The 25,739-nt window shown below is 44.6% G+C and overlaps 1 protein-coding gene across 2 annotated transcripts in view; it reads right to left on the reverse strand.

The window, feature by feature from the left end:
* Nucleotides 1–2,685: 2,685 nt before the first annotated feature.
* B4galt4 (beta-1,4-galactosyltransferase 4) overlaps nucleotides 2,686–25,739 on the reverse strand; it is a 26,988-nt gene continuing 3,934 nt past the window's right edge. Inside the window, exons 2-7 of one of the 2 annotated variants that reach the window (XM_028788181.1) lie at nucleotides 21,279–21,676; nucleotides 18,699–18,931; nucleotides 14,981–15,168; nucleotides 9,766–9,888; nucleotides 6,559–6,663; nucleotides 2,686–3,649 (exon numbers count right to left, since the gene is read on the reverse strand). In XM_028788181.1, the coding sequence (XP_028644014.1) occupies nucleotides 3,517–3,649; nucleotides 6,559–6,663; nucleotides 9,766–9,888; nucleotides 14,981–15,168; nucleotides 18,699–18,931; nucleotides 21,279–21,531 (1,035 nt within the window). In that variant the 5' untranslated portion in view covers nucleotides 21,532–21,676 and the 3' untranslated portion in view covers nucleotides 2,686–3,516. The remainder of the gene's footprint in view (nucleotides 3,650–6,558; nucleotides 6,664–9,765; nucleotides 9,889–14,980; nucleotides 15,169–18,698; nucleotides 18,932–21,278; nucleotides 21,677–25,739) is intronic. The other variant, XM_028788183.1, reaches the window with a different exon arrangement.

Below are 25,739 nucleotides of genomic sequence, written 5' to 3' on the forward strand. Positions count from 1 at the left end.
CCTCACACACACTCACACAGTCTTTTTTAAAAGAGAGAAATTGATGCAAAGTATCTAGTTGTAGCCCACCCTTCATTGACTTTTCTAAGCTCCCAAACTGTACACTTAGACACATAATATACTCCAGGCTCAAGGTTTATTTGAATTCTCAACAGTAGTCAATGGACCATTTGTCTATTCAGGTGTGCTGCCTTGAAGCAGGACCTCTGAACCACTCCCAGGAGGGCATTTTAGAGACCTGAGTTTCTCAGCAGACATGAGTGTTCTCTATACTACAACCAATGAAAGTCCAACAGTTTACAGGAACTTGAGACTATGCCTTAATAAATAGTTTCCATCTATAACACATGTCAATGGCTCTTGGCAGGGACTGTGCTTCTATAGGACCTGGAAAAAGTGAAAAGCAAATGTCTTCTATCCCTTTTAGGAGTCTATTCACAGGAAACACGGACACCTCCAAGAAGCATACCCAACTGAGGTATAGTTGTGTGTGTAGTGGTTAAGAGCCGAATAACTGGGGGTGGAACACAGATAACACTTGAAAGTCATTTTTCGGATCCAGAAGATACTAAACCTCTGTAGGAATCAGAACAGGGACAAAGATTTAGAAAAGAATGAAGACTCAATGAAGACAAAATGGAATAATAATCTCCAAGTTACAAAACTTGAGTTTGGACTTGACTTGGTTGCTGCCATACTGTGAGATTTCTAGCAATACTCTATCTGTTCTGGGTCTTCACCCCTCACATAATCCTCAAATCTATAAAAACATTACAACCTGTAAGTATCATAAAATTGAGTGATGGCCCAAGTGATTAAGAAAGGAATTAAAAACTGTGCAACAGCCACTTGTGGTCATAGGGAATTAGTTGCAATGTCCAAACAGCCAGCACTCATACTGTTCTTGGCAACCATGGTACAATAGGCATATCTACCTTCACCATTCAAAATGTGTCATGTTATGGCACTAATGGTGACTGGATACATAGGCAGGAAACCAGCCAGGGAGGGGTAGATGACAGTAATAAGCAAGCAGGTGCTCCAGGGCTCTGGCCCCTCACTGGGCCTTGCACCACCTGCATTAGTCAAAAGGCACAAAGGTGACATGAAGGTCCCACAAGATTATCTTGCACCTCAGGTAATTTTGTAACAAGTCATTGAGATGACTTGTATATTTTCCTGGTTGAGAGAATTAAGTGAAAAAAAGTCAAAGGCCTGCTTCAGTGGTTCCCAGCATATTGTTAATGCAGATGCCTCTGACCAACAACCAGAGGTGGAGTCTCTATATGGCATTAATGATATCCTGCTTCCATTAAGAAACTGATTCTCAACTCCCCTACCACACTGTTCTTTTGTTAACCTCCCCAACATCTTTCTGAGACCCTCTACCTCCAACTTAAGGCTCTTGAGAAAAGAACGGAGTGGGAGGGGGGGCCTTTCTCACTATCATATGCCATTATCTAATCTCCCAAGAACAAAACTCCCTTTATAAGGTTCAGCAAGGAAATAGGAAACCCTTGAGTATGGTTTTCTTAAATAAAGGGAAAAAAATTACAACTGTTACTTCCTATGCTGAGTTATTGATAAACCAGACTAGCCCTGAGTAAATCTGCCAAGCCTATAAAAATGTCCTTTCAAATTCTCCTTCCTCCTTTGCTATTGTTCATTCCAAATCTTCCTGCTCGCACTTCCTCTTTGAGAAAGGATTAGGTATTATTTACACTTACCAGAGTTCAGTGGTGATGGAGTCACATAATGATGGTGGTTTGAGAGGCCTTGGGGCACAGCCATACAACACTTAAAAGCATTACCCAAGCAAACGAAATCATCTCACCGCCCTTCTGACTCAATGGCTTCTACTGCCTTCCTCCCTTTCCCCTACACCTTTGCCCTGCTCCCCAGGAAGCTCAACAGTGCTGGGACCTTCTCAAATCTCTCTAGTTGCCAACAAAGCGCCACAACCCCAACATTATTCCAAATGATAGGCCCTGTCTCCTCAAACCTACAGTCTGTCTCTTTAAGAGCTCTGTCCCCTCAAGGGCTACTGGCATCATGACTGCGCACTAAGTAGCCAGGTGCACTCCCAAAGCCTTATGGTTCCCACTTCTGACTATGAAGGAGACACAGAGGAGTAAGACACAGACTAGGCCAAGACATGACTTGCTGCAGTTGGCTGTACAAGGAACTCATAGACACCAAGAGGAGAGAGTGACAGAACCACGGGAATGGGGCCCTAGGCTTAATTTGTTCTGTTTCTTTAAAATTTATTTTTATTATCATGGGTATGAGGTACACATGTGTGTGCTGGACCCATAAAGGCCAGAGGTATAGGATCCCCTGAAGCTTTTCCCACAAGGGAGTGCTGGGTACCAAATTTAATTCCTCTGCAAGAGCAGTATACTTAAAAAAAAAAAAAAAAGATTTATTTATTTATTATTTTAAGTATGTGAGTACCTGTCGCTCTCTTCAGACACACCAGAAGAGGGCATCAGATCCCTTACAGATGGTCATGAGCTACCATGTAGCTGCTGGGAATTGAACTCAGGACCTCTGGAAGAGCAGTCAGTGCTCTTAACCACTGAGCCATCTCTCCAGTCTACTGTTCTGTTTTTAAGATGTTTAAAATTATAGGTACTGAAATGAATATCCTGTTAGCCTAAATTAGCAGTAAAAAATAAGACCAAGAACGAGAAGCTTTTTCATATTTTACTACAGAGATACTCTATAGACATATTATCAGTCATTATGTGGCTTATAAACTGCTCATTCATAGCCTACATGTACAAAATCATTTTATAAAAAATGCTTTAAAAACTAATAGACAGTGTGTTCTCTGGTGGGCTATTACTGGCAAGTGCCTCTCAAGAGGCTGGGTACATTCAGGGTCGGGTGGCCACAGATTGGAAGGTATTTCTGATGAGGGCGCATCCACCACAGAGGACTGGTGGCAGCAGCCAGCACAGGGACTGCCGCCAGTTCACTCCATACTCTGTCCTTAGCCAGCTCTTCACTGTCACGTTTGTGGCATCTGATTCTTGACTTTGTTCCCCTCTTCTATGGCCTTCTTTGCACCTGGAATCCACCACTTCAAAGATGGCCACATAGGATACACTGAGTAACAGAAACATATCTTAGTACCTTTCTGTCTTAGATGTAGAAAATTCTGGTTCTCTAAGACGCTTGGGAATGTTGTTCCCCACTTTTTGATCTCATAATACATTGCTGAATTGAATCCTTCAAGGACACAGTTCACAGATTCCCTGCACTATGTCCTCTTCATAGTGTGTGCATTATAATGCATTATAACATTTCACAGCCATGATCAAAACAACCAAGAAAGCTGTCTTGTTACTATGGTTCTACATTCTACATAACCAAGAGCTCTGCTGAGGAAACGGAAAATTTCAGCCTAATAATTAACTGGAACAAGTTCTTAACGTGTGCTACTATGAAAGTCTCTAGGCCAAAATTATTACAATCAAATTATCAGTTCTGAGCGTCATCAAAAGATCCGGGTCATGCAGCAGTCCAGAAATCCACTGTGATGTTGGCATATAAAGGGGTGTGTTCCACAGAGAGTAATCTGTAAGAACAACTCGATAAGCCATCTGTTTTCCAGACCCGTGACATCTGTTGTAACAGCTTCATTCTAAAGATAAAAAAAGAGCAAATGAGAACATGGCATGAATCCCACTGCTTTCTGTCCTGACCCAAAGTGTTTTCATAAGTAGTTTTATAATTTACTAAACCTGTTGGGTTTCTTTTTTTTTTTTTTTTTTGGTTTTTTTTTTTGAGACAGGGTTTTCCTGTATAGCCCTGGCTGTCCTGGAACTCACTCTGTAGACCAGGCTGGCCTCGAACTCAGAAATCCGCCTGCCTCTGCCTCCCAAGTGCTGGGATTAAAGGCGTGCACCACCACCGCCCGGCACCTGTTGGGTTTCTTAATGACAAAAATAAAAGGTATGTTCCTTGCAGAACAGGCAATAATGATAGCCGTGTGTTTGTGGATCAGACAATGGAAGATCATTCATTGTCTCCAATGCACTCCCATCTATAGGACAGAGGGATTACAAGAACCACTGATAGAAAAGGGGTGTGGCTCCCCACTCTGAACTGATCCTTGGCTGACCATCAGGGGATCTCTGACCATTCATTCCACTACTATAAGAAGAAAGTTGTCTATGACAGGAGGGTACATAGTTTTCATATGAGTCTCAAAAACTATGTGTGTGTCTGTGTGTGTGTGTGTCTGTGTGTGTGTATGTATGTGTCTCTGTGTGAGTGTGTATGTGTGTGTGCATGCATGTGTGTATGTCTGTGTATGTCTGTGTATGTGTAGGTGTGTATGTGTGTATGTATATGTGTGTGCATGCATGTGTGTATATGTGTGTGTATGTCTGTGTCTGTGTAGGTGTGTATGTATGTGTGTCTATGTGTATGTGTAAGTGTGTGTGCATGTGTGTGTGTATGTGTGTGTGCAGGAGGATAAAGGTCACCTTACTTTGTGAGAGTCTAGGGAGGGACATCAACAGGGTCAGTTTCACTGAAGCTTAAAAGACATGAAGTTCACCAAGTGAACAAGGAAGAAAGGGATGCTCTAAGCAAAGACTGTGTGGTCAAGGAGCACAGACAGACAAAAGAACAGGATGTATTTGAAGAAGGATAAGCCACCTCTGAGGCTGGAGCTGAGCAACACTGGTAGGAGCTCAGCCGTGACCGTGACAATGTGGGTGGATACCAGAAGCACAGTGCTGAGCTGTATAATGTCAAAGGAGAAGAACCACTGTATGACTCCACTCGCACACAGCTAGAAATGTGCAAAACTGATTACTAGTTTGTTTAGAAATATAAACATGGAAAACAAGAAAACCAATAAACGGTCTAAGGAATTCTCATTATGACAAGAAAAGCAGTTCTTGTGAAGTTCAAGAAAGTGTCACCTAGGGTAGGGTAAGTGTTAAGAGGAGGGTATGGATCTAGGGAGCCCGTGTGGACACACCGACAGGGTCTGTCTGGATATCCAGATGCTTTATACTTTTCATATCTTTTATCATTAAATAATTAATGAACAGAAAAATGCACGACTATTGATAAAGACTGGAATGACAAGGAAAAGTCTGTTCTTTTAGACCTGTGGCCTCTAACAAAAGAGCTAAAAGATTTTTAACACTGTCTTAACATGTAAAAATTAATAAAAGACCAAAAAAATTCTTGAATATTGCTTTTCAAAGGAAAAAACTCAGAACAAAAACCATAAATTCTTCTATCAGAGCCACACACACAATGTATTTATCTTCTGGAGTTCCTCAGTGAAGGAGCCAATGCTGGACAGGAGAGGAAAGGACAAGACTAGGATATCAGCTCTCCCCAAAGCACAGAGCAGGAAGCTTCCAGACGGCCATCGTCACATCCTCAGGACTCAGGACCCAGCTTGAAGAGCTCTGGCTGGCCAAAGTCAAGACCATGCTCTTATCAAGAACATGAAAACAAACCCTAAGGTGTTCAGGGATACCAGACTATTATTCTGGAAAATGACCCACCAGTGTTAGGCTCTCAGCCTTCAGGCTGCCTTTCTCGTAGGAACTACTCCCCAACGACATCCTTCTTTGTAAGAGAGTCAACAAATGAAGACAGGATGATAGAATCAGGATGTTACAGCTCTGCAACTCTGATTTAAGCAATGAGAAATTGGTGCTAAAGATCACTAGGTAAAGATACCACGAGAAATCTCAGGTTGAGTGTATCAGCTGAGAGTACCCAAAACCACAGAACAATCCTGACACCAAACATGCTCTCCTAGCTTGCATTTAATAATAATAATAATAACAACAACAACAACAAGAGAAGTCACAGGAACACATCAAGTCTCTAGGGAACAATTAGCAAAAAATTCATAAAGGGGTTGATTCTGAATCTACCAGACGCATGATCTGATGTCCAACAAAAACACTGCAAGGAATAAGGCAAGAAAAAGAAGGGGTGGGGCCTGGTGGTACCCAGCTGCACTCCCAGCACTCAGAAGGTGAGACATTAGTGGTCACTCGAAGCTAAAATAGACTATGTAGACAGTAAAACGCTGTCTCCCCAAAAGAAAAAGAATCGAAGGAGAACCTCTCGGCTAAAGGAGACCATTCCCATAATAACGTGGACATCATTTACTTACCATGGCTGAGCGAGCTAATGCTTTTTTTTTTTTTTTCAAGTCCTTAGTAGACAATCCAACAAGACTGGATGCTTAGTAACATAATGAAGTATTTTGTTAATTTTATTTTAGGCATGATAATGGTATTCTGGTTCTTTGTTATATTTTAAGGATGACAAAGAATCCAGTGGGCAGAAGGAAAAGGGAGACAAAGCAAAGAAGCCCAACATTTACAGTCCCCGAAATGAGGGGTCTAGGTACTACTCCCCCTTTCTTTGGGCTCTGCTTTAAGCGTTCCTTTGTAAAAAGCTTTTAACAAGGTGAACTGGCTTACTCGATCAGTCCACCAAGGGTGTGTTAGCTACACAAGAGACTTGATACCCAGGCTGATGCTGGGGTGGGAATCCAGGACTTACCGGCCCATGTTCACCTCGTTGCCTTTGTCTCTAGTGTGGAAGATCATAGTGTATTTGCCCACATCAGGCTTGGGCCGGGATATTTTCATTTTATGGAGCTCAACCCTAGAAAAATAACGAAGTTCATTTTTGAATTCTATCCCATTGATCTACCACTGAGTACTTTAAAAGAATCACCTGCAATTAAAAAAAAAAAAAACTACATACACACACAAATACACAAGGAGGCTGGTGCAGTGTGGTGCTACTCACGGGCACAATGATTATGTTTGAGACATGGTCACTGCCCTCTGTCACCAAAGTGCCACTCAGACACTTAGCAGTCCCATCCTCTCAGGAAGGAATAAACAAGCAGTGCATATTACAACCCTATGGTTTTTTTCTATTAAAAAAAAAAAAAGCTGGTGGCAAAATTTCAGCATCCTAGTCTAGAAAAAGATCAGAAACTAAAAGAAGCTTCTAGTGGTGACGTGCTCCCACAATTCCACAGGTTGGGTGGGAACGCTAACCAGGGCAGGACAATCAGTGATAAATTGAGGCTAACCTGAGCTACACAGTGAGTTCCAAGTGGACCTGAAGTGCTTAATACAGATTGGATGCAGGTGGTCACAGAAACAGAGGTTTTGCGGGCAAAGAATAAGACACAGCCGTGTGTAAGTGCAGGGAAATTATGCTTCACTGTCTTACATGGTTCAAAAACTTAGAAATAACATTTAACACTCAGTTAGTGGAAAAATGCCAATTTGAAGTTAGTTACTCTTAAAACGAGAGGAAAGAATCTGATACAATATTAATTTTAATGCATTCTTAAGCAGCAAGACAGTCGAGTCTGTCGGGCTCTATAGTTAATAATGCTGTCTCCTCACAAGGAAAGGAATGACCGTGTAAAATCATAACCTCAGCCAGAAACCAAGGTTTGATCTAAGCTCTGCGGCTGACGTCTTTGAATCAGCTTGCCCTATCAGATCTCGGCCCTGTCTAGAAATGAGATTGGTGACACAGAATGCATTTCACAGGCTCGAACAACAGAATTCATATGGAACATGCTTTACAAACTGTAATAAATACTTTGAGAGCAAAGATGGGTGGTGTTCAATATCAGTCAGCAGGTCTCAATCAGTATTATGTTGCCTGGCTTATCGGGCGCATTAGTGGAAATCTGTTCTGAGGACCACAATGTTTTCATGGAGGCAGGAGAAAAAGACAGAAAAGCAAAGAGGTGTAAAGAGACATGAAGAGGAAGCCCCCGACACCTGGGATCTAGCTGCCTTTCCTGCAGACAGAAAGGAAATTTCAGCAGACCTGATAAGGTCAAACTTGCCTGCAGAGATAATGCAGGGTTTTCCTACAGACACCTCAAACTAGGATGATAAAACCAACTGTGTCCACCTAGGGCCAGAATGCTTACACCTTCAAGTTTTTATCTTAACATCCTCTTAATCTAAATCAAAATAATCCACCTCCTGAAACCACGTCCAATTTCATTCACAAAAGAACAATTTCAGAGAGAAATAAATAAGCCAGTTCATAGTTTTTTAAGCCCTGCTTCATCTTTGAACCTTGCTGCAGGACTGAAAAGATGGCCCAGTGGTTAAGTGCACTGATTGCCCTTCCAGAGGACCAGCGTTCAATCCCCAGCAACCACAAGGTGGCTCACAACTGTCTCCAGTCCCAGGTGGAATCAGACTCCCTCTTCTGGCCTCCGCAGACCCTGCATGTACACCGTACACAGGTACGTCTACACAGACAAAACATTCCTATGCAAAAAATAAAGATGAAAAAAATTGTAAAACTTTGTTGTAATTTACACCCTTTAAGCAATCTATCTCAGAAACAGGATCAAGTGTGTGTAAATGTGTGTGCACATGTGAGCCATGTAACAACAAAGTATAATTTCCCCTAGAGAAGCCCATACTAACACGTGGGTGTGTCTTACTCTTTTCTCCAAAGACATCTATATTTGTGAACTCCTGCACCCAATATGTATTAAAAATGCCTTCGGATAAATTCCAATTCTGGTTCTTTCTGACTTGCCCTGCAGTTCCTCTCTGCCATGAGCAGAGGTCTCTGAAGAGAACTCTTGTGGCTGCTGGAGGTGTAACCCTTCCACTGCTGGTACTTATCAAATGAAAACAAAGCTTAAGGTTTCACTCTTCCTTAAAGCTAAGAAAGGGTGGGAAAGGAGACAGTGATGGTATGTAACCATAGCAACTGTCTGCTGTTAACCCAGCTAGGCAGTGCAATGGACTGGGGGAAAAGGGAGTGCTGGCTTCCTCTAGCCCTTCCTAACTCTGACTCTGTATGATCAGCAGCTTGTGTGACCATGATTGTTGACTGCTGAGAGGCTTAGGCAGGAAAAACTCCCTCTTTCAGAAACACTGCAAAAGGCTCTCTCCCGAAAGGGGACAAGACTGAGCAGCATGAGGCCCTAAGTTCCTTCCCACCAGCCTAGTGGGAATTTGATAGTCACTTATCTATTAATTCAAAACACCAGCTTAGAACATACTTTCAAAGCAGCATCAGGAAGAGGAAAAAGGTCCCCTGACTGCCCAGGAGGCCCTTGTGATCACAACTCTGACTTATGGACTTTTGAATAGTTAGGGATTTCTGGGCAATGGGAACATCTTTTCCATCAAAATACACACACACACACACACACACACACACCCCATATCTTGAAGAGCATGTAAAAGAGGAGGTCAGCCATCCTGAGAAGTTCCTTTTGACTCTCCAGAGCAAAAGGAAGGGACCCAGGAGTTACACCAGCAGCCCAGAGTAAGGCCTTCAAGTCAGGAAGCTGCCACAGGGTGTAGCAAAAGGACACCCTTGCCTTCTTTGGGGAATATGGCTCCTTAGAGAAATTAGCACCATGCTCCACATGCTGGGAACAGAGTCAGGGCCCCTGGGGTCTGAGGAAAACCCCAAGACTTAAGTTTGGGATTTCCCATTCACTGGTGGGTCCCCTGGCTCCCCACCAACACTGAACCCCAAACTCAGCAACAGATGATCCTCACTGTTTTCTAGGCTTCCATTGACAAAGAACAATTTAGGTCACTGTGCCCTCCCTTCATACCCTGGCACCCTTTAAGCCCAACTCTGCAGCCTTAGGACCTGCTGCCTGGCATTTCCAGGAACTACACACAAGTGCGGGTTTCCAGGTCACCACTGAGAGCAGAGCCCCAGGAAGGTCCCTTCTCTGCTGTTCACCTGAGTCTGAGGTCATCGTCTTCTCCTCCCCATCCCCAGTAGTTGTTAGAGAATCCATTCACCTTGAAAAACTGTTCTCTGCTGAGGGCAGTAACACCCCCAAAATATTTACTGTAACGCAACCTGGAGCAAAAGAGAAGACAGAGAAGTGACATTTAGCACAAAGCCCCTCTATTCCCCACAGACACTCTAGCTAGCTCTGGTTTGGGGGGCTAGCATTCCAGGAACACTTGGGAGATGGTTCACCTCCGCCCATTTCATAAATCTACTCTTGCCTCATGCCCACCTCCCTGCACTCCTGGCCTGTGATCTGATGTTGGGTGACCTCACTAAGTAAGGTGACCCCACATACCTGTTATCGATAACACTGGTTTGATAACACTGGTATTCAGAGGTCTATAAATATATCTGAGAGTGCAGTATCGCCTTAACTATGTGTGAGAGATTCCATCCCATGTAAAGGCTGCTAAGGACACCAGGTGAGGAAGGATTCAGGGTCACATCTATGTTCAGCATCAATGAGTGTCAGGATAAATATACCCCCTCTTTTTCTTTGGAGAGTGAAGAGGTATAAATCAGGAGACAGTTCCAGACCATGCTTTGGTTGTGCTCACTATGCAAACCACCATCTTGAGAGTTTGCTTTCTAGAGACCTCAACACACCATCCCACTACACTGAATTCCGGGCTTGGACAACCAGATGGAATGCAGTGTCTTTCATGAAAACTGAGTATGAAGAAAATCATTTGGTTTTGAGAGCAAGACAATAAATTATTCTTAGGCTAAACTTGAGATGTTCCTAGGGCTTATGCCAACGGGCAAAGGACACAGGGTCCAAGTTCACAAGACACCTGTAACTTGAAGCCCATGGAGTAGGGGACATCGCTGGACAACTATAGGATGGACAAGAAGAGTTGAACATCCATGGAACCACTGTTAAGACTGACATGGAAAAGAGGAAGCCAAAATCCCAAGAAAGTAGAGTGGGGAGTATGTCAGAGAGGACTCTTACCCTACTGACTTGTTAGCAAGCTGGGCTAAGGCTAACCCTTAATACAACTCTGGTGCCCTTTCGAACTGCAGCTGGAGGGAGCTACTAAACAGAACCATGTGACCACATAGAAGGTTTCTAACTTTTAATCGACTTTGGTTCTAAATATCTGGGGCCAAGTGAATACCAATGTTTTCCAGACAAGAAGAAAAACCAAAAGGAAAGACTCAGTACACTGTCAACATTTCCCATCTAACACGGAGCACCCCCAAAGTTACTCTTGAGGTTGAGTGTTTCCTATACTCCCCATACACACTATGTATGCCTATGTATGCCGTAACAGAAATAGATACGTTCATCAGCTTAGACCGTGAAAATATCTGCATGAAACAATCCTAAAGGAGGAAACTTGTATTTGGGCTCATTGTTTCCTTCAGTCTGTGGCCAGCTTGCTCCACTGCCGATGGGCCTGTGGCCAGTGGGAATTTCACGGTGGATATGATATGGTCAGTGCGGATGGCTACTCACCTCATGACAGTTAAGATACAAAGATGAGGAAGAGGAGCAGGACAATGTATAGTCCCTGGGAACACACTTCCAGTGATCCACTTCCTTCAAGTAAACCCCAAATCTGAAAATACCCACCACTTCCTATTAACGCGACAGGATTATAAATCCATCATTAATCACTGATTTGGTCAGAGCCATCATGATCTAACTGTTTCTGGAGATGCCCTCCCAGGCACTTCTGGGGTATACCCAACTGATCTCATTGGCACCTCTCAGTCTAATAAAGTTGACAACCAAGACTGACCATCACGATCACACCCATGCACTTAAAATTCTGAGAAATGGTATTTATCAACACGCTCTGGAGGAGACTGCTAGTGCTTACAATGCTCCAGGCAGCTGGCCGAGAGCACAGGACTACCAGGGACCTTCCCTCCTAAAGTTCTGAACGGAACAACCCCAGGGTTCTCAGGAACCACAGCTACCGCAAGAGGAGCAGAGCCTGGATGGACCCGGATCTGCAGGTGACGGAGGATCCGGTATGAGACCCTGGTGAGGAAGAGGTTAAGGAGCACTGAGCCCAGCTTTGCTGTAGGGAGGAACAGTAGACACCTCCAGGGAAAGCCACCGAACTGCTTTTACTGTCCCTTTTCTGGAAAAGGACACATTTTAAAGAGCCCTCAAGTGAGTTTATGTATATATTTTAAAGGGCCATAAAGTCCTCAGAGTGAGGAAAATGTAGTCATACAGTTACGATGGAGTCCTTGGAGAGAGGAGGTGGGCACAGAGGAGTTATTGGCAATAAATTTCACCATGAATCTGAAACACTTGGGCAAGTTACTTTAACTTTCTGCCACCGTATATATGGCAAGTGAAACATTTCCATTTTATTTGGTTTTTGTTTTCACAGTCCTGGCTGTTTATTCCTTCTTGTACATTAAGCCACAAATTCACACAGGATTAGCTCCGGCAGCTCAGTCTCCTCCCCAGTATTCCCTAGGACGTGTCCAGCTCTGGGTGGAGTAGGCTGGTGCTTCAGCTGAACCCAGGTACCCTTCTGTTTGGCTTTCTTTGGCTTCTGATCATTTTCCTTCATCCATTTCAGGAAGCTGTCTTTGGTCTTAGAGAACTTGACATGTTTAATCTGCACGTTAGTTCTCTTGGCAAGAATCTTGCCCTAAATTTGCTTGTTTGCAATGATATCCACAGCATGCTGGGTAATGTTGTAGACTCTTCCAGTTTTGCCATGGTAACACATATGGGGCATTTCTTTATGAACAGTGCCCAGTCCCTTGATGTCATCAATACCACCCTTCTTGTAGACTCACATGCATGTGGCAAAAGGAACAAGTCCATAATTCCTACAAGGCCTAGAGAACAGATATCCAGTGTTCCTCCTCTTCCTCTTTGTGATTGTATGGAGAAACCTTTCTTATACCTACATCCTTGGGGCTGTTGGGGCACTGAAGAAGCCTCAGCTCATTAATGCTCCATAACACAGTGATACAGAGCTGCCACCAGAAGTCACTGAGACCCTGAAATTGAAACTGCCTGCCACCAGCAGAAGTTTGCCCAGGATAGCAAAGGTAAGGTGGTAGAAGGCCTATCTCTCTCCAGCCACAAAAGGAGGGGGGGGAGGTTCATGTGCATGGTTCATACAATAACACTGGGCCAAAGTAATATCTAAGTCTGAAGAGACTGGTCAGAAGTACAGGGAACGTATAACTCAGTGGTAGAGAACCTGCATACTGCAAGGGCCTCCTGTTTGACTCCCGTCAGCATATGGGCACGCAAGCACAGACACACACACTGGGCCACTGTTTTCCTCGGAGCTTACATTTAAATCAAAAGGTAAGCATATTCAACTACACAAGGGAGACAAAGCCTCGCTAATGGTGTCTGGGACTAGCAGCAATGTCTGGCCAGATGTAAGGGGAAGTTAAACAGCAAGAGAGGTATGGGCCACCTCTTAAAGGGGAGTGTCTGGTGGAATACAAGATGGTGACAGCAGAAGATAAGGTCAAAATGAGTTCCCAGTGGGCAAGTATCTCTTCACACTGATGGCCAGGTTAGCATGATACAATCTAGACCCTCAGTCTACAGCCTGTCCTTAACTCCCCCATGTAATTAGAAAAGGGAACAGGACAGGAATAGGACGCTTAAAGCTAGGAGGATGAGAGTCAGCCACAATTGGGCATGTAGCTTACAGATATTTCCTCACAGAAGGAGAGAGCAGCAAGGTTAACTGGATCCTCACCTCTGGTTCCTGTTACTCCACCCAGCCCTATGTGTGGAATGCCCTAAATACATGTGGCCTTGAGGTCTGGGGAGGTGCTAAATTATATAGGCTAAGGAAGTGCTGCCATCTATGTGGGCTCAGGGAAGCTGCCCTCCAGGCTGACTGCAGACCTTCCAGAAAGGCTGCTTTAAGGTCACGCATGCTCTATAAGTAAGCCTTGCAATCACATTGCTCCTCAGAGTGAACTCCGGTGGAATCAAACTTCGGTTTGTCCCGGGGACCTCATAAGGAAGGGGCAGATGTGGCTATGCTCCCATCCGAGAGGACTTCTCGTGGGAGTCACAAAAGCATTCTCTTAAGTAATCCAAAGTAAGAGACCTACATCGAAGAGCAACAACACAGGAGGGAAGTCCAAGGAAGGTTATCAAGAGTCAGTCAGTCTCCCTTTCTCACTCCACAGGCTCTGGCAGAGTCTCCCATCCTATTCTCCAGGTTAGTTTTAGTTTCACACAGACTTCCTGTCCCTCCTCCTAACTAACTGCTAGCAGCTGTGCTTGCAGACTCATGCATCTCCATAGGAACTTCCTGTTTCCTTACACCAGCACTTTCTCTGCCTCTTCAGACTGGCCTCTTGGCCCCTGGCCTAGTGCCATAGCTCCACAGGAATGGCAGGCCTCGGAGGAAGGCGACAGGGAAGTGTGCACAATCAGCTTAATTTACATAGAGCTTACCTGCAGCGCTATCTCCTGCCAGTTGTATTTGACTAGGAGCTGGTATTAACTACAATTAAAGATCATGTTCCTCTTTGGGGGATAGAAATGGAGAGAAATGCAGGGATGGCATTTCCCACAGTAGCTCTGAGAGACAGAAACTTGTCCTGGATATCCTGGTTCCTGAGCAGACTACGAAGGTGGACATGTGTGCCACCCCCCCCCCCCCCGCCCTTTCCTAGAACTCTGGCAAGATATCCCCAAAATAGATGGGATGTTCAAACACTGGCCTAGAGGGTGCCATCACACTGTCCAGCAGAGGATATCAGGATGGGTGGGCAGGTTATTAAAATTCTCCTGTGTGGGAAAGCCTGTCAAGTCCCACCACAGGTACTGCAGGGCGAGGCCCAGCACAGGTACTGCAGGGAGAGCCTACCACAGGTACTGTGGGGGGAGCCTACCACAGTGACTGTAGGGGGAGCCTACCACAGGTACTGTAGGGGGGCCTATACCATATATCACCACAGACACTGCAGGTGGGCCCAGCACAATTGTATGGATTGTTTTCTCTCTCCTGCCCTTTCTCTTTGTGTTTCTTGGCAAGATTTTGGGAGACTTTTTTTTTTTCTTACTTCATGTTTTCATTGCTGTTCTGCACAATCAGGGAAAATGGGCCGTGTTTCCCCATTTCTTGCCTCCCTACCTCACTCCAGACACATCATAGCCCAGATCACAGTTAAGTTCGATGCACAGCCGGGGCCTTACCTGTAGCCGGTGCTGTTCCGGCCCACCACCAGGTGCTTGGGCTGATCACCGCAGGTGTAGAGGTTGAAGTCATTCTCCGGCACCAGGTCCACGTCATGGAATATGAAGCAGTCCCAGTTCTCCTCCTTGAGAGCTTCCAGATAGCCCACATTCAGGAGCTTGGCGCGGTTAAACTTTTTACTTCCCGTCTATGGAAAATGTACGTGAAAGTGAAGAGTTGTGGAAAATGGCTCTCTCATGTGCTCCCCTTCGCCTCCATTCAGGAGTGTTATATTACCTCTGTTTGTTGGCAAGACAACATACACTAGGATCTAACAGAGGAAATGCAATGATAACAGACCATTCGGTTTGGGCTTTGTGTTTCATGCATATTTATATTCTATAATTTAAAAGCATCCCGTTGAGTCTGGCAAGTTGTCTGATAGTGGATAATTTGCTTAGATGAAAAGACTGAAAAGTCCAGTAGATTGGTTGCATTAGAGTGAAGTTTCTTTCTTTCTTTTTTTTTTTTGAGACATTTTCCCAAGCTGGCCTGAAACTCACGGCAATTTTCCTGCCTCAGACTCCCAAATGCTGAGATAACAGAATGAGCCATCACACCACGTCAGAAAACAGCTTCCTTTTTAAAGAATAATTTTATTTTTCGGTGTGTGTATACGTGTGTGTGTGAGTGTGTGTGTGTCTGTGTATGTGTGTGTGTGTGCATGGTATATGTTTGTGTATGGTGTCTGTGTGTACACATGCTGTGTTCATTTGTATGTGTGTGTACATGTATGTGTGTACATGGAGTGTGTGTGTTTGTGTGTGTGTGTGTGTGTGTGTGTGTGTGTGTGTGGCTACTACATGGGTGTAAGCGGCCTCTGAGGACAGAAAAGGACATCAGGTCCCAAAGCTGGAGTTCTAGGCAGTTGTGAGCTGCTGGAAGTGAGCATAAGGATCTGAGCCTGGTCCTCTGCCAGAGAGTGATATGGTCTTAACTGCTGAATCATCTCTCTACACACCCCATACATACTTAATACTGCTAAACAGTACACTTAAAACTTAACAAGATGGTTTTTAAAAAATGAGAAAGTGGCTGAGATAATTTTTATGTAGTATTTTTAGCACCAAAAAAAAATGTGATGCAGTTTTAAAATACAAATAAAAATAAAGCCACATAATTGTGCACTTCAGTTTATTAAGAGGCTGGAGGTCATGTGAAATGTTCCCCTAAGCTCGGTTTTTAAAGGGCCTTTATGAATTCTACAGGAAACTACAAAGCCCCTAGAATGTTCTTGTCACAACAGTTAGTGTTACTGCTTTCCTGTCGGCTCCTGGCTGATCTCCAGCTAACTCCATCCCCCCACCCCCCTCCCCTGCATTGACACCGAACTTCAAACTTCCAAGAAACTAAGCTAAGAGCTTGTCAGGAAGGACCAGGAAATTGTGACCCATTAACAGAGAAGGCTGTTGCTAATACTTTTAAACTACTTAAAACTTTCTTGGAAATGGCTTGACAAAATCCTGTCACTACACTAATGACAGAGGCTATTCCTTACAGTGGCCATTCAGAAGGATCTGAAGACAACACGGCCTGCAAGATCCTTAACACTTAACGTGCAATATGATGCAAGGACTATTTAGTCCAACTTTGCTCAAGGCTAACTGAATGCTGTAAAAATAAAGTCTGATTTGACAGCTTATCATAACAAAATTATAAGCGATTCTTAGAAGTGACAGCAGCACTTTCCTGAAAAGAATAACAAAGTAGGTATGTTTCTGTTCGTACAAAAAAAAGGAAAAGAAAAACCAGAGCACATGCCTATGATCTCAGTACTCAGGAGGATTGAGAGTTTCAAGCTAGCCTGGCCAAAAAGGAAGGAGGAATCAGGGAGAGGCAGGAAAATGAAAGGAAACAGAGTGGGTGAAAACAGGGGGTCTGCTACACATGCCTAACAACCTGGGTTCGATACCCAGAACTCACATCAAAAAGCCAGACGATTCTATAACCAGACAAGGCTCTCAGTGCAGGGACTGAACACCAGCTCAGCCACAAAACTTTCAACCTATAATCTGTCCTACCCACAAGGGGCACCCGAGGAAAGGTGGTGCAGAACTTGTGGGAATGGCCAACCAATCACTCAATTCAATTAAAGTTTAAAAAAAAAAAAAGCCAGATGAGGTGAAACTCCTGTAACCCAGCATACCTGTGACCAGAGGGAAGGTAGAACAGGGGGATTGCCTGGAAGCTTTCAGGTAAGCTAACCTGAAGTATGCAGCAGCAGAAACAATAAGAGAGACCCCTGACTACACACACACACACACACACACACACACACAAATAATCTTTTGAAAAGGAAAAACTAAAAATAGTACCACATTTCATTTTGGTAGCTACCACCCTAAGTAAGAGGTCAGACTCAATAAATCACAGTTTTAACCAATGTCGTTAAAAACAAGATTAATTCTAAAACAAAAGAAGTGGGCTGGTGATATATCTCAGTGGGTAGAGTGTTTGCCAGCACCCGCAGGGCCCTGAGTTCAACCTCCAGATGAACCATGTGTGGTGATGCCTGCCCACAACCCCAGTGCGGGGGAAGTAGAGGTAAGAGGACGAGAAATCGAAGCTCAACCTTTGCTGTGTTTCAGACAAGCCTTGGTTACAAAAGGCCCTGCTCAACAACGAACAGAAGCTACAGGAGCAGGAGGGATGGCTCAGTGGTTACGAGCAAGTGCTGCTTTGGTAGAGGACATGGAGTTGGTTACCAAAACCCACGTGTCGGCTCACAACCGGCCATAATTCCAGTGCAGGGAAGTCCTAAAAACCGGACACAGATACGCCATAGAGAAGCACCTGACTATGAAGTCTCTCATAAAGTACACACTACAGAGGAGAACCCACGAGGTGACCGTTCTACCTAAAATTGGTATTATCAGCTACATCCAATATTAAGTCACCAATTAATGATTTCGCCAATACTCTTGTTAGAATTTATACGGATCTGAAGGAGCATTATTTGAATGGACCAGGATGATATTAAAAAGTTTAGACACAGATGTTTATACTGATGCTCTATCTTTCATTTAATAAATTTTAATACCAAATAGAGGCATGTTGAGTCATCCACCACCGACTGACTGACCTCAAAGCTGAGCTCCTCCGAGGCAGCCTATGGGTGGCTACATGCTGTTCCTACTAACCACTTCTGGAAGCCAGATGAGTGAGTCAAGACGGTGAAAATTAAACGTCGCCTATTTGACATAATAAGAAGTGGTGGGGTTAAAGGTCAAGGTGACTGGAAAGCCACTCAAGTGGCTGGCTGTACCACTTGGCACTCCGTGAAATCACTCTTGAGATCTCTCCTGCAAGCCACATTCAATAACAACAGGCCGAAGCCCAACCCCATATTGTGTAACATAGGGCAAACCTATAAGAAACAGGAGAGGCAGGAGAGCTCAGGAGTGTGTATATGTTAGCACTGGCTAACATGGTGCGGTGGGGGGTCGGGGGGGAGAGCCCACTCTCAAAAACAGGCTTCCTCCCAAAGACCATGTTAGGACAGTGATACTTCCCAGAGCTTTGCCCCAAGGCTCCAAATTCAGGATCAGAATTTCTTCTACTCTCTGAGAGTGGGTGAGGGAAGAGAATTCTCCTTCGGATGATGGTCGTTTCACCCAAAACAGACAGGCCCGTTGCTTCCTCCACAGACTACGGGATCCAGGAAAGCCCCACACCCACCTGGTGGATGATGTAGATACCGTAGTCCAGCTGCTGCCTCTGCAGGAAGGGATGCAGGTGCTCCAGCAGGTATATCAGGTGCTTCTCCCTGTTCCGGTGGGGAATGAGGATGGCGACCCGCTGGAGAGCCTTACATTCCTCAGGATGATACCGGCCTCTGGACACTTTGGGGTTTTCGGCCTGTACTTCCTCCAAAGTGAGGTCTGGCTTAAAGACGAGCTTGCTCTGGCCTCCTGCAATCAACACCGGACACAGGTTGGAATCGGAGCCGTGGCATGAAGCTCTGGGGTTTACGCAGCTGACTCAGATGAAGGCTCAGCCCTCCGCCTGGGGCCCCATGAGTACCACAGCTCCTACTGCTCTCTGGATGGAGGTCTCATGGTACACAGAGCGCTAAGATAATGACAGCCTCCTGACAAAGCAAGTAGCTGTAAATAAAAGCATTCCCTGGGCCAGGGCAATCAACTCTGGCTCTATGATCCATTTTTGAGTGAGTCACGGAGACTGCCCAGCCACCTCACCGCCCACTAAAGATCAGGACAAGACAGAGTAACTCCTCTACCAAGAAGGATGAAAGATGAAAGGCAAGAACACTCTGTAGACTCCAGCTCCTCATGAGGCCCTCTTCCCACTTCTGCCCTACACTCTTCATGCTTGGGTCCCTACAGGCAAGGCACCAGAAAGAAGCTGATGCTCACCGGACTCTCTAGCCAGGGTGACAAAGACACACACAACTCTTCTATCATACGAGGAGGGAAGATGTTTCCAGTTAACACAGCATCTGCCGGTGAAACTCGAGGCTGTCCATGGTAATCAATCCTGAGCAGGGCTTCAAATATCAGACTAAAGTAAGTAACCACCTATTTTCTGACCTGAATACAAAGGATAGCTTGACCAGCAGGAGAGGAGGCAGAATTCTCCTTATGAACCGAGATAACCTCCTCTGTGCCTTACACGCCCTCTAAGACCCCACATACACTAGACAGGCCTTAAATCTGCGAGCTGCTAACGGAGTTGTACCATCCCCTTCCTCTCCAAGTGGCCTCTCTCAACAGTCTGAGGCATGCTAAGACAGACATGCTGCAGTTCCCACAAGCAGGTCTACGAAGAGCCCCAGGCCACCCAACAGACCTCTCTCCTAGTATAGACAGAGAGCCATAGTTGCCTGTCTGGGAGAGCAGCTGGACTACACAGCTAGAACAGGACACCCAGATACCCCCATCTCCATACTGCCTGCTTTCTGTGTCCACAGAAAGACAAGCATGAGCTGCCCACGGTGACTTAGGCTGTGACACAGCAGGTGTAGCACACAGGAAACTGAGATTTCCTGAGGCTGGGGCTGGGGCAGTCCCTGAGTCCTTCCTAGAAGATGAAGCTGAGTTTCAGATGACTACACAGGAACCCACTGGATAGACATGGGTTGAGAAAAGGCATCTGGGAAAGTGGGGGGGGGGGGGCAGTCAATACAGGACGAAGCTGAAAGGACTGTCTGGGAAAGTCTGAGCACTCTGGTGTTCTGGAGAACCAATATATGTGAGACATTTTCTCTCAGATGTACTGAGTCCACTAAAACCAATTCACTGTTCACTGAAAGGAAGAGCTCCACAGGAAATCAAAACATAGAAGCTCCTGAAGAAATATACCTAAAAACCCACACTGAACAACCGAGTCCTATCTCTTGGCTCCATACTGTTGGCTAAAGGGACACTAACAGATGAGACACAAATGAAGACTGCCCGTGCTTGCAGCTTCCACCAGCAAGACAGGATAATACACCCAGGCAGCCACTGCCTTAGAGACAATGAGAAACACATGGGGCAGAAGCACAAGTCCAGACCTGACTTAATATAGTCTGGATGATGATACTAAGCTCATTCCTGTCATAGGATTGAACTGGATATTGATGAGAATCAACAAACTGGAAGCTGAACAGAATGCTGAGTTGCAGCAGCCATACACAAGCACATGCTTCCAGTCTGTCAGCTTCAAAGGCCCGTGAGTCCTGGAGTCAGGCTATGGAATGGAAGGAATAAAGGCCTCACAGAATTCTTGGGAGATACCTTTTTTTTTTTAAACCGGCATGCCAACTCCACAGTATAGTCATTTTGCAAAACTTAATTAAGTATATTATTCTGCTTTTCATACTTTTCTCCACATTGGTTAAATAATTTTTTTTTGTTGTTTTTGTTTTTGTTTTTCGAGACAGGGTTTCTCTGTGAAGCCCTGGCTGTCCTGGAACTCACTCTGTAGACCAGGCTAGCCTCAAACTCTCAAACTCAGAAATCCGCCTGCCTCTGCCTCCCAAGTGCTGAGATTAAAGGCGTCCACCACCACCGCCCGGCTTTTTTTTTTTTTTTAAGATTTATTTATTTTATATATGTGAGTACACTGTTTTTGTCACCAGAAGAGGGGATCGGATCCCATTACAGATGGTTGTGAGCCACCATGTGGTTACTGGGAATTGAACTCAGGACTTCTGGTAGAGCAGTTAGTGCTCTTAACCACTGAGCTATCTCTCCAGCTCTCACGGTTAAATAATTTTTTTATGGTACTTACCGAACAAAAACAGCAAATACTTACTGAGGTTTGGAGACACCGAAGGGCAGTTAGCAAGCTCTGCTTTGTTCATGGCTGCATCATGGCCCAGAGTTTCTTCATTCCCCAAAGGTATGACCTTGTGGAAACTAGCCATGAAATCCTTTGCCTTGGGGATCACTTGAATAGCACCCACAAAGTAGTTGCTGGTGGCCCATCCAACCACCGTCAGGCACAGGGTAAAGAGCAACAACAATCGTAATCTGTAGGAGAGGTGGTAAGGTGGGTTGCAGCCCATGTCTCTTAGCTTGTGAGTAATCTGTATTTCTGCTTCAGCTGGAGTGAGGAGGTTTCAAATTGTGCTTTTCCAGTATAACCGAGGATTTGATGGCAACTCATGAGGTAATGTTTGCTACTGCCCAGCAGTTCTATCCCAGAGATCACTGAAAGACAATCACAAAGAATGAATTATGAATAGAAATCCTGTCCTAAAATGACAGACCTCAGTGGTCAGTAGAAACACAATCCCAGCTGAGCTGTGGTCTCAGTGAGATGCTAGCCCACGGAAGAGCCCAACAGAATGAAGAAGGGTGGGACAAGAAACACAAGGGGACCCAAACAGATTGTCAACGTTCATGAGAAAAATGAGTCAAGAGCAGGGACTTGGGTTCAGAGAGAAGCCATAATTCTAACACTTCTGAGCCACGTGGTCTGCACCCACTCAGTGCACTGCCCTTCCTTATCTCCCCTGAGTTCCCTTCTCTGTCAAGTGGTGGTAAAATAATACCTACCTAGATAATATCTACTTTCCTGCAGGGCTGGACTATCATGGAAAGTACTGACCAGCCTCCTGGAATACACTAAGCAGCCACCAGACAGTGACCATCATTCTCACTGCTACATTAAAGAGACTGGTCCAGGAATGGCCAATGGCAGATGTACTGGCAGCCACCTGGACCAGCACTTTATCAAAGGTGTTTCTCACAGGTGAGAAATTGTCCTTGATTTCAGACTTCAATACCACGAGGTGGGATAATACAAATTCATCTCTAAGAGGTGCTATGTTCTTAGTTATTAACACGAAAAAAAAAATCCAGCTTTCAGGGTACTTAGGAACCACCATCTATACCAGTAAGTTCACTAGACGGTAGGATACTTGTGGAGGGCCTGTGGGGCACAGCTTACAACAGCCCCCACATCCTCTCGGTACCACCAAAGTCACATCATGCTTCAAATCCCAAGCAACTTCTCAAGGGAAATGTAGCAAATACTGAAGCCAGGCTCCAGTTAACGTCCATAGCCAAACAGTCTGTGCTATGTTCGGACCAACAAGGAAATACTCCCAATTACAACTCAAGAAACAAGAAAGGAAAAGCCAGTGCGGTAAGTATGTATACCACCCACCTTCAAGGGCTCCCAAAGCTGGCTTGAGCCCTCCCAGGCTGGCAGCTACAGCTCCATGTACAGTAAGAGATCTGTCTGTGGGGTGGCCTAGGGTTCTTTGTAGGCCTGTACTTCTTAAACAGCTTCAGAGACTATAATCTCTCCATCTCAGCCTGCTTGGCTGATGTAATAAAATTCTGTGATTTGGCTTCTCCCACTTCTGAAGGCTTTCTGGAAATCTCAGATTGGGTTCCAGTGTGGCCAGGCTCTTGTTGAGGGCCCTTGTACTGATTATACCCCAATGGCTTTTCTCACACACACACACACACACACACACACACACACACACCACAGAGTCAGAGAGAGATTAAAGTCTAGATTTCATATCTCTTGCTCCTTTTATATGACTATTAATTCCAGCATGAAGGCTTGACCTTCATGACCCAATTTAACATAACCACTTACCCCTTATAAGCTTAAGTGTCCTCTATAAAACTGGTAGCACAGAAGAAAGTTCAAAAGCAAAACTCCCTTGTTTTTGTGAGAAAGTGGGGAGGGGGCGGCTTTTAGAACACCTCTATGCATTAGAGAGAGAGAGATCTCCTACCCTCTGCCTGTCATCTAAGTGACCGGAAGTTTGGAAAAAAAACTCTCTCGGCATGTTTCCCTAGCTTATGTAAAACTTGAGAGGCAGGAACATGCTCACTTCAAAATGATGTTGTAAGAATTTCACGAGAAGGCACACCCAACACCTGCCGAATTTCCAGAACCACAGGGGATTTACGGACTACCACAGTGATTCATGTGTTATCAGAATATTAGCCAAGGTAATCATAATCATACCTCCAATGAAGTCAAGCTACTTGTAATAACAATTCCACTTTTCTTTCAGTGAGCATATAATACTTTTGTAATTAGAAACAAAATGACTTTTCAAACACTATCTTCAGGACAGGTGACTCCAGGAGGGTGACTCCAGGGAAGGTGACATCAGACTTATTTGTACTATTATTTAAGTAAGTGTGAGGCTCTCCCTCTTCCTGCAGCCATTCTCGTATTTAATCAAGACATTGATATGGGAGAGGGGAGAGGGGGAGAGCAAATTCATCAAAGAGTTATTTCAGGGCAACCCTCCACCACCTTCCCAGTCTAGAAATCTGCCCTAGAGTTTGTTTTTTTGTTTGTTTCTTTGTTTAGTTGGTTTGGGTTTTTGGTGGTGGTGGGTTTGTTTTGTTTTTCTTTCTTTCTTTCTCTCTCTCTCTCTCTCTCTCTTTCTTTTTTTTTTTTTTTTTTTTTTTTGGTTTTTCGAGACAGAGTTTCTCTATGTAGCCCTGGCTGTCCTGGAACTCACTCTGTAGACCAAGCTGGCCTCAAACTCAGAAATCCGCCTGCCTCTGCCTCCCAAGTGCTGGATTAAAGGCGTGTGCCACCAACGCCTGGCAAAATGTGTAGCCTAAAGCTGGCCTCGAACTCATTATCCTCCTGCCTCTGCCTCCTTCAGCAAATCCTACCAGTGTGCGCCACCACTACCAGCTGTTTTGTTTTTCAAGACAAGGTTTCTCTGTGTAGCCCTGGCTGTCTTGGAACTCATTCTGTAGCCTAGGCTGGCCTCTAACTCATAAAGATCCACTTGCCTCTGCTTCCCAAGCTCTGAGATTAAAGGTGTGCGCTGCCACCACCGGGCTTTCCCTTCCCTGAAAGCAATCTGTCTGCTCTGAGCACCTGCCACTTTTAAGCACAGGCACAGACACCCACAGACACAGACACTCAGAGGTGTGGACGGACACCCACAGGCCAAAAGGGAAGTGCTGCCCTTCTTTACTTCAGTCTTCTCCCTGCCCTTAATGTCTACAATTTGTTTTTCAAACACGCTGGCCCCTTCTCACTCCAAAGAAGAGGAACACATGAACCGAGACTGGCAATGAGACAGTTAGGAGACAATTACCCAAGGGCTCACTGTCTTGGTACTTCTCTGTGTGTTTTTGGTTTTTTTTTCACTTTCCATAATAGTAAAGATTATCTAATAAAGAAGGTAAGCTGTGACCAACAACAACTCAACATAAACATGCACCATTTCCATGCCTCCATAGCAGATGTGGTAGGCGCCACATTCATGCAGTAAATGCTCCTGCACCAAACAGAAAGGATGTGGCGGCATTCAGCAGTTGGTGAGCACAAAATCTGCATCTAAGACCTCTAAGGCTAGCCACAAATACCACAGGCGGTGTGTGAGGGCACGTCGCCCCGGGCACTTGGTCTTGCTACCTTGAGATTCTCTGAGGCAGCACAGAGGAAAGACTGCTGATGGAAACTGGAAACATTTAATTTAAAAAAAAAAAATGTGCTCTGTATTTTAATCCACAGAACAAAATGAATTTTCATGAGTATATATTGACATAACTGATCAAATAAAGAAAGGGAAGGGAGACAAAAGATAGGAAACTTCTCTCATACAGGAAACTTCCAATTGAGCAGCCAGGAGGAGGAAAAACCCACTAAGCAAACACTACGCCAATCATTGCTTCAGTCTGGCTTCACCAACGGGCATTAGAATGAACAGTTTTGTGCTCTGTGGTTGCAAAGACTCTCCTTCAATGTTAACTGCGATTGGTAACTATACAGAGAAGCCAACCTCGAGAACCTGTTACTAGTATTGAGAAATAAAGTCTATCAACAGTATTGAGAAATGAAGTCTAGATAGCATTGATAAAGTTTTCACTGCTGTGTAAAGGAATAAATACGAAGCTACATGAACTTTCTGTATCATTTTTAAAACTTTTAAGCAATCTAAAATTAAAGTATTAAAACATGTTTTTAAAAAAATCATATAATCAGAGAGCCTGAATATAGCCCCAATCAATACTTGGTAAATAATTAACTGAATTCTCAAAAACGATTTCCAACTCTGTATATTCCTGATATCTCAAATCAACCTAACATATAACTTTCTAAGATATACTATATGAATAAGGACACAACATAATCCAAGCCTACTGAAGAAAGATGCTATATTTAAAAAGGGAGAATGAAGTCGGGCAGTGGTGGTGCACACCTTTGATCCCAGAGCTTGGGAGGCAGAAGCAGGCAGATCTCTGAGTTCAAAGCCAGCCTGGTCTACAGAGT

This window comes from Grammomys surdaster, unplaced genomic scaffold (assembly GCF_004785775.1).
Source record: "Grammomys surdaster isolate TR1022 unplaced genomic scaffold, NIH_TR_1.0 125704, whole genome shotgun sequence".
Lineage (NCBI taxonomy): Eukaryota > Metazoa > Chordata > Mammalia > Rodentia > Muridae > Grammomys > Grammomys surdaster.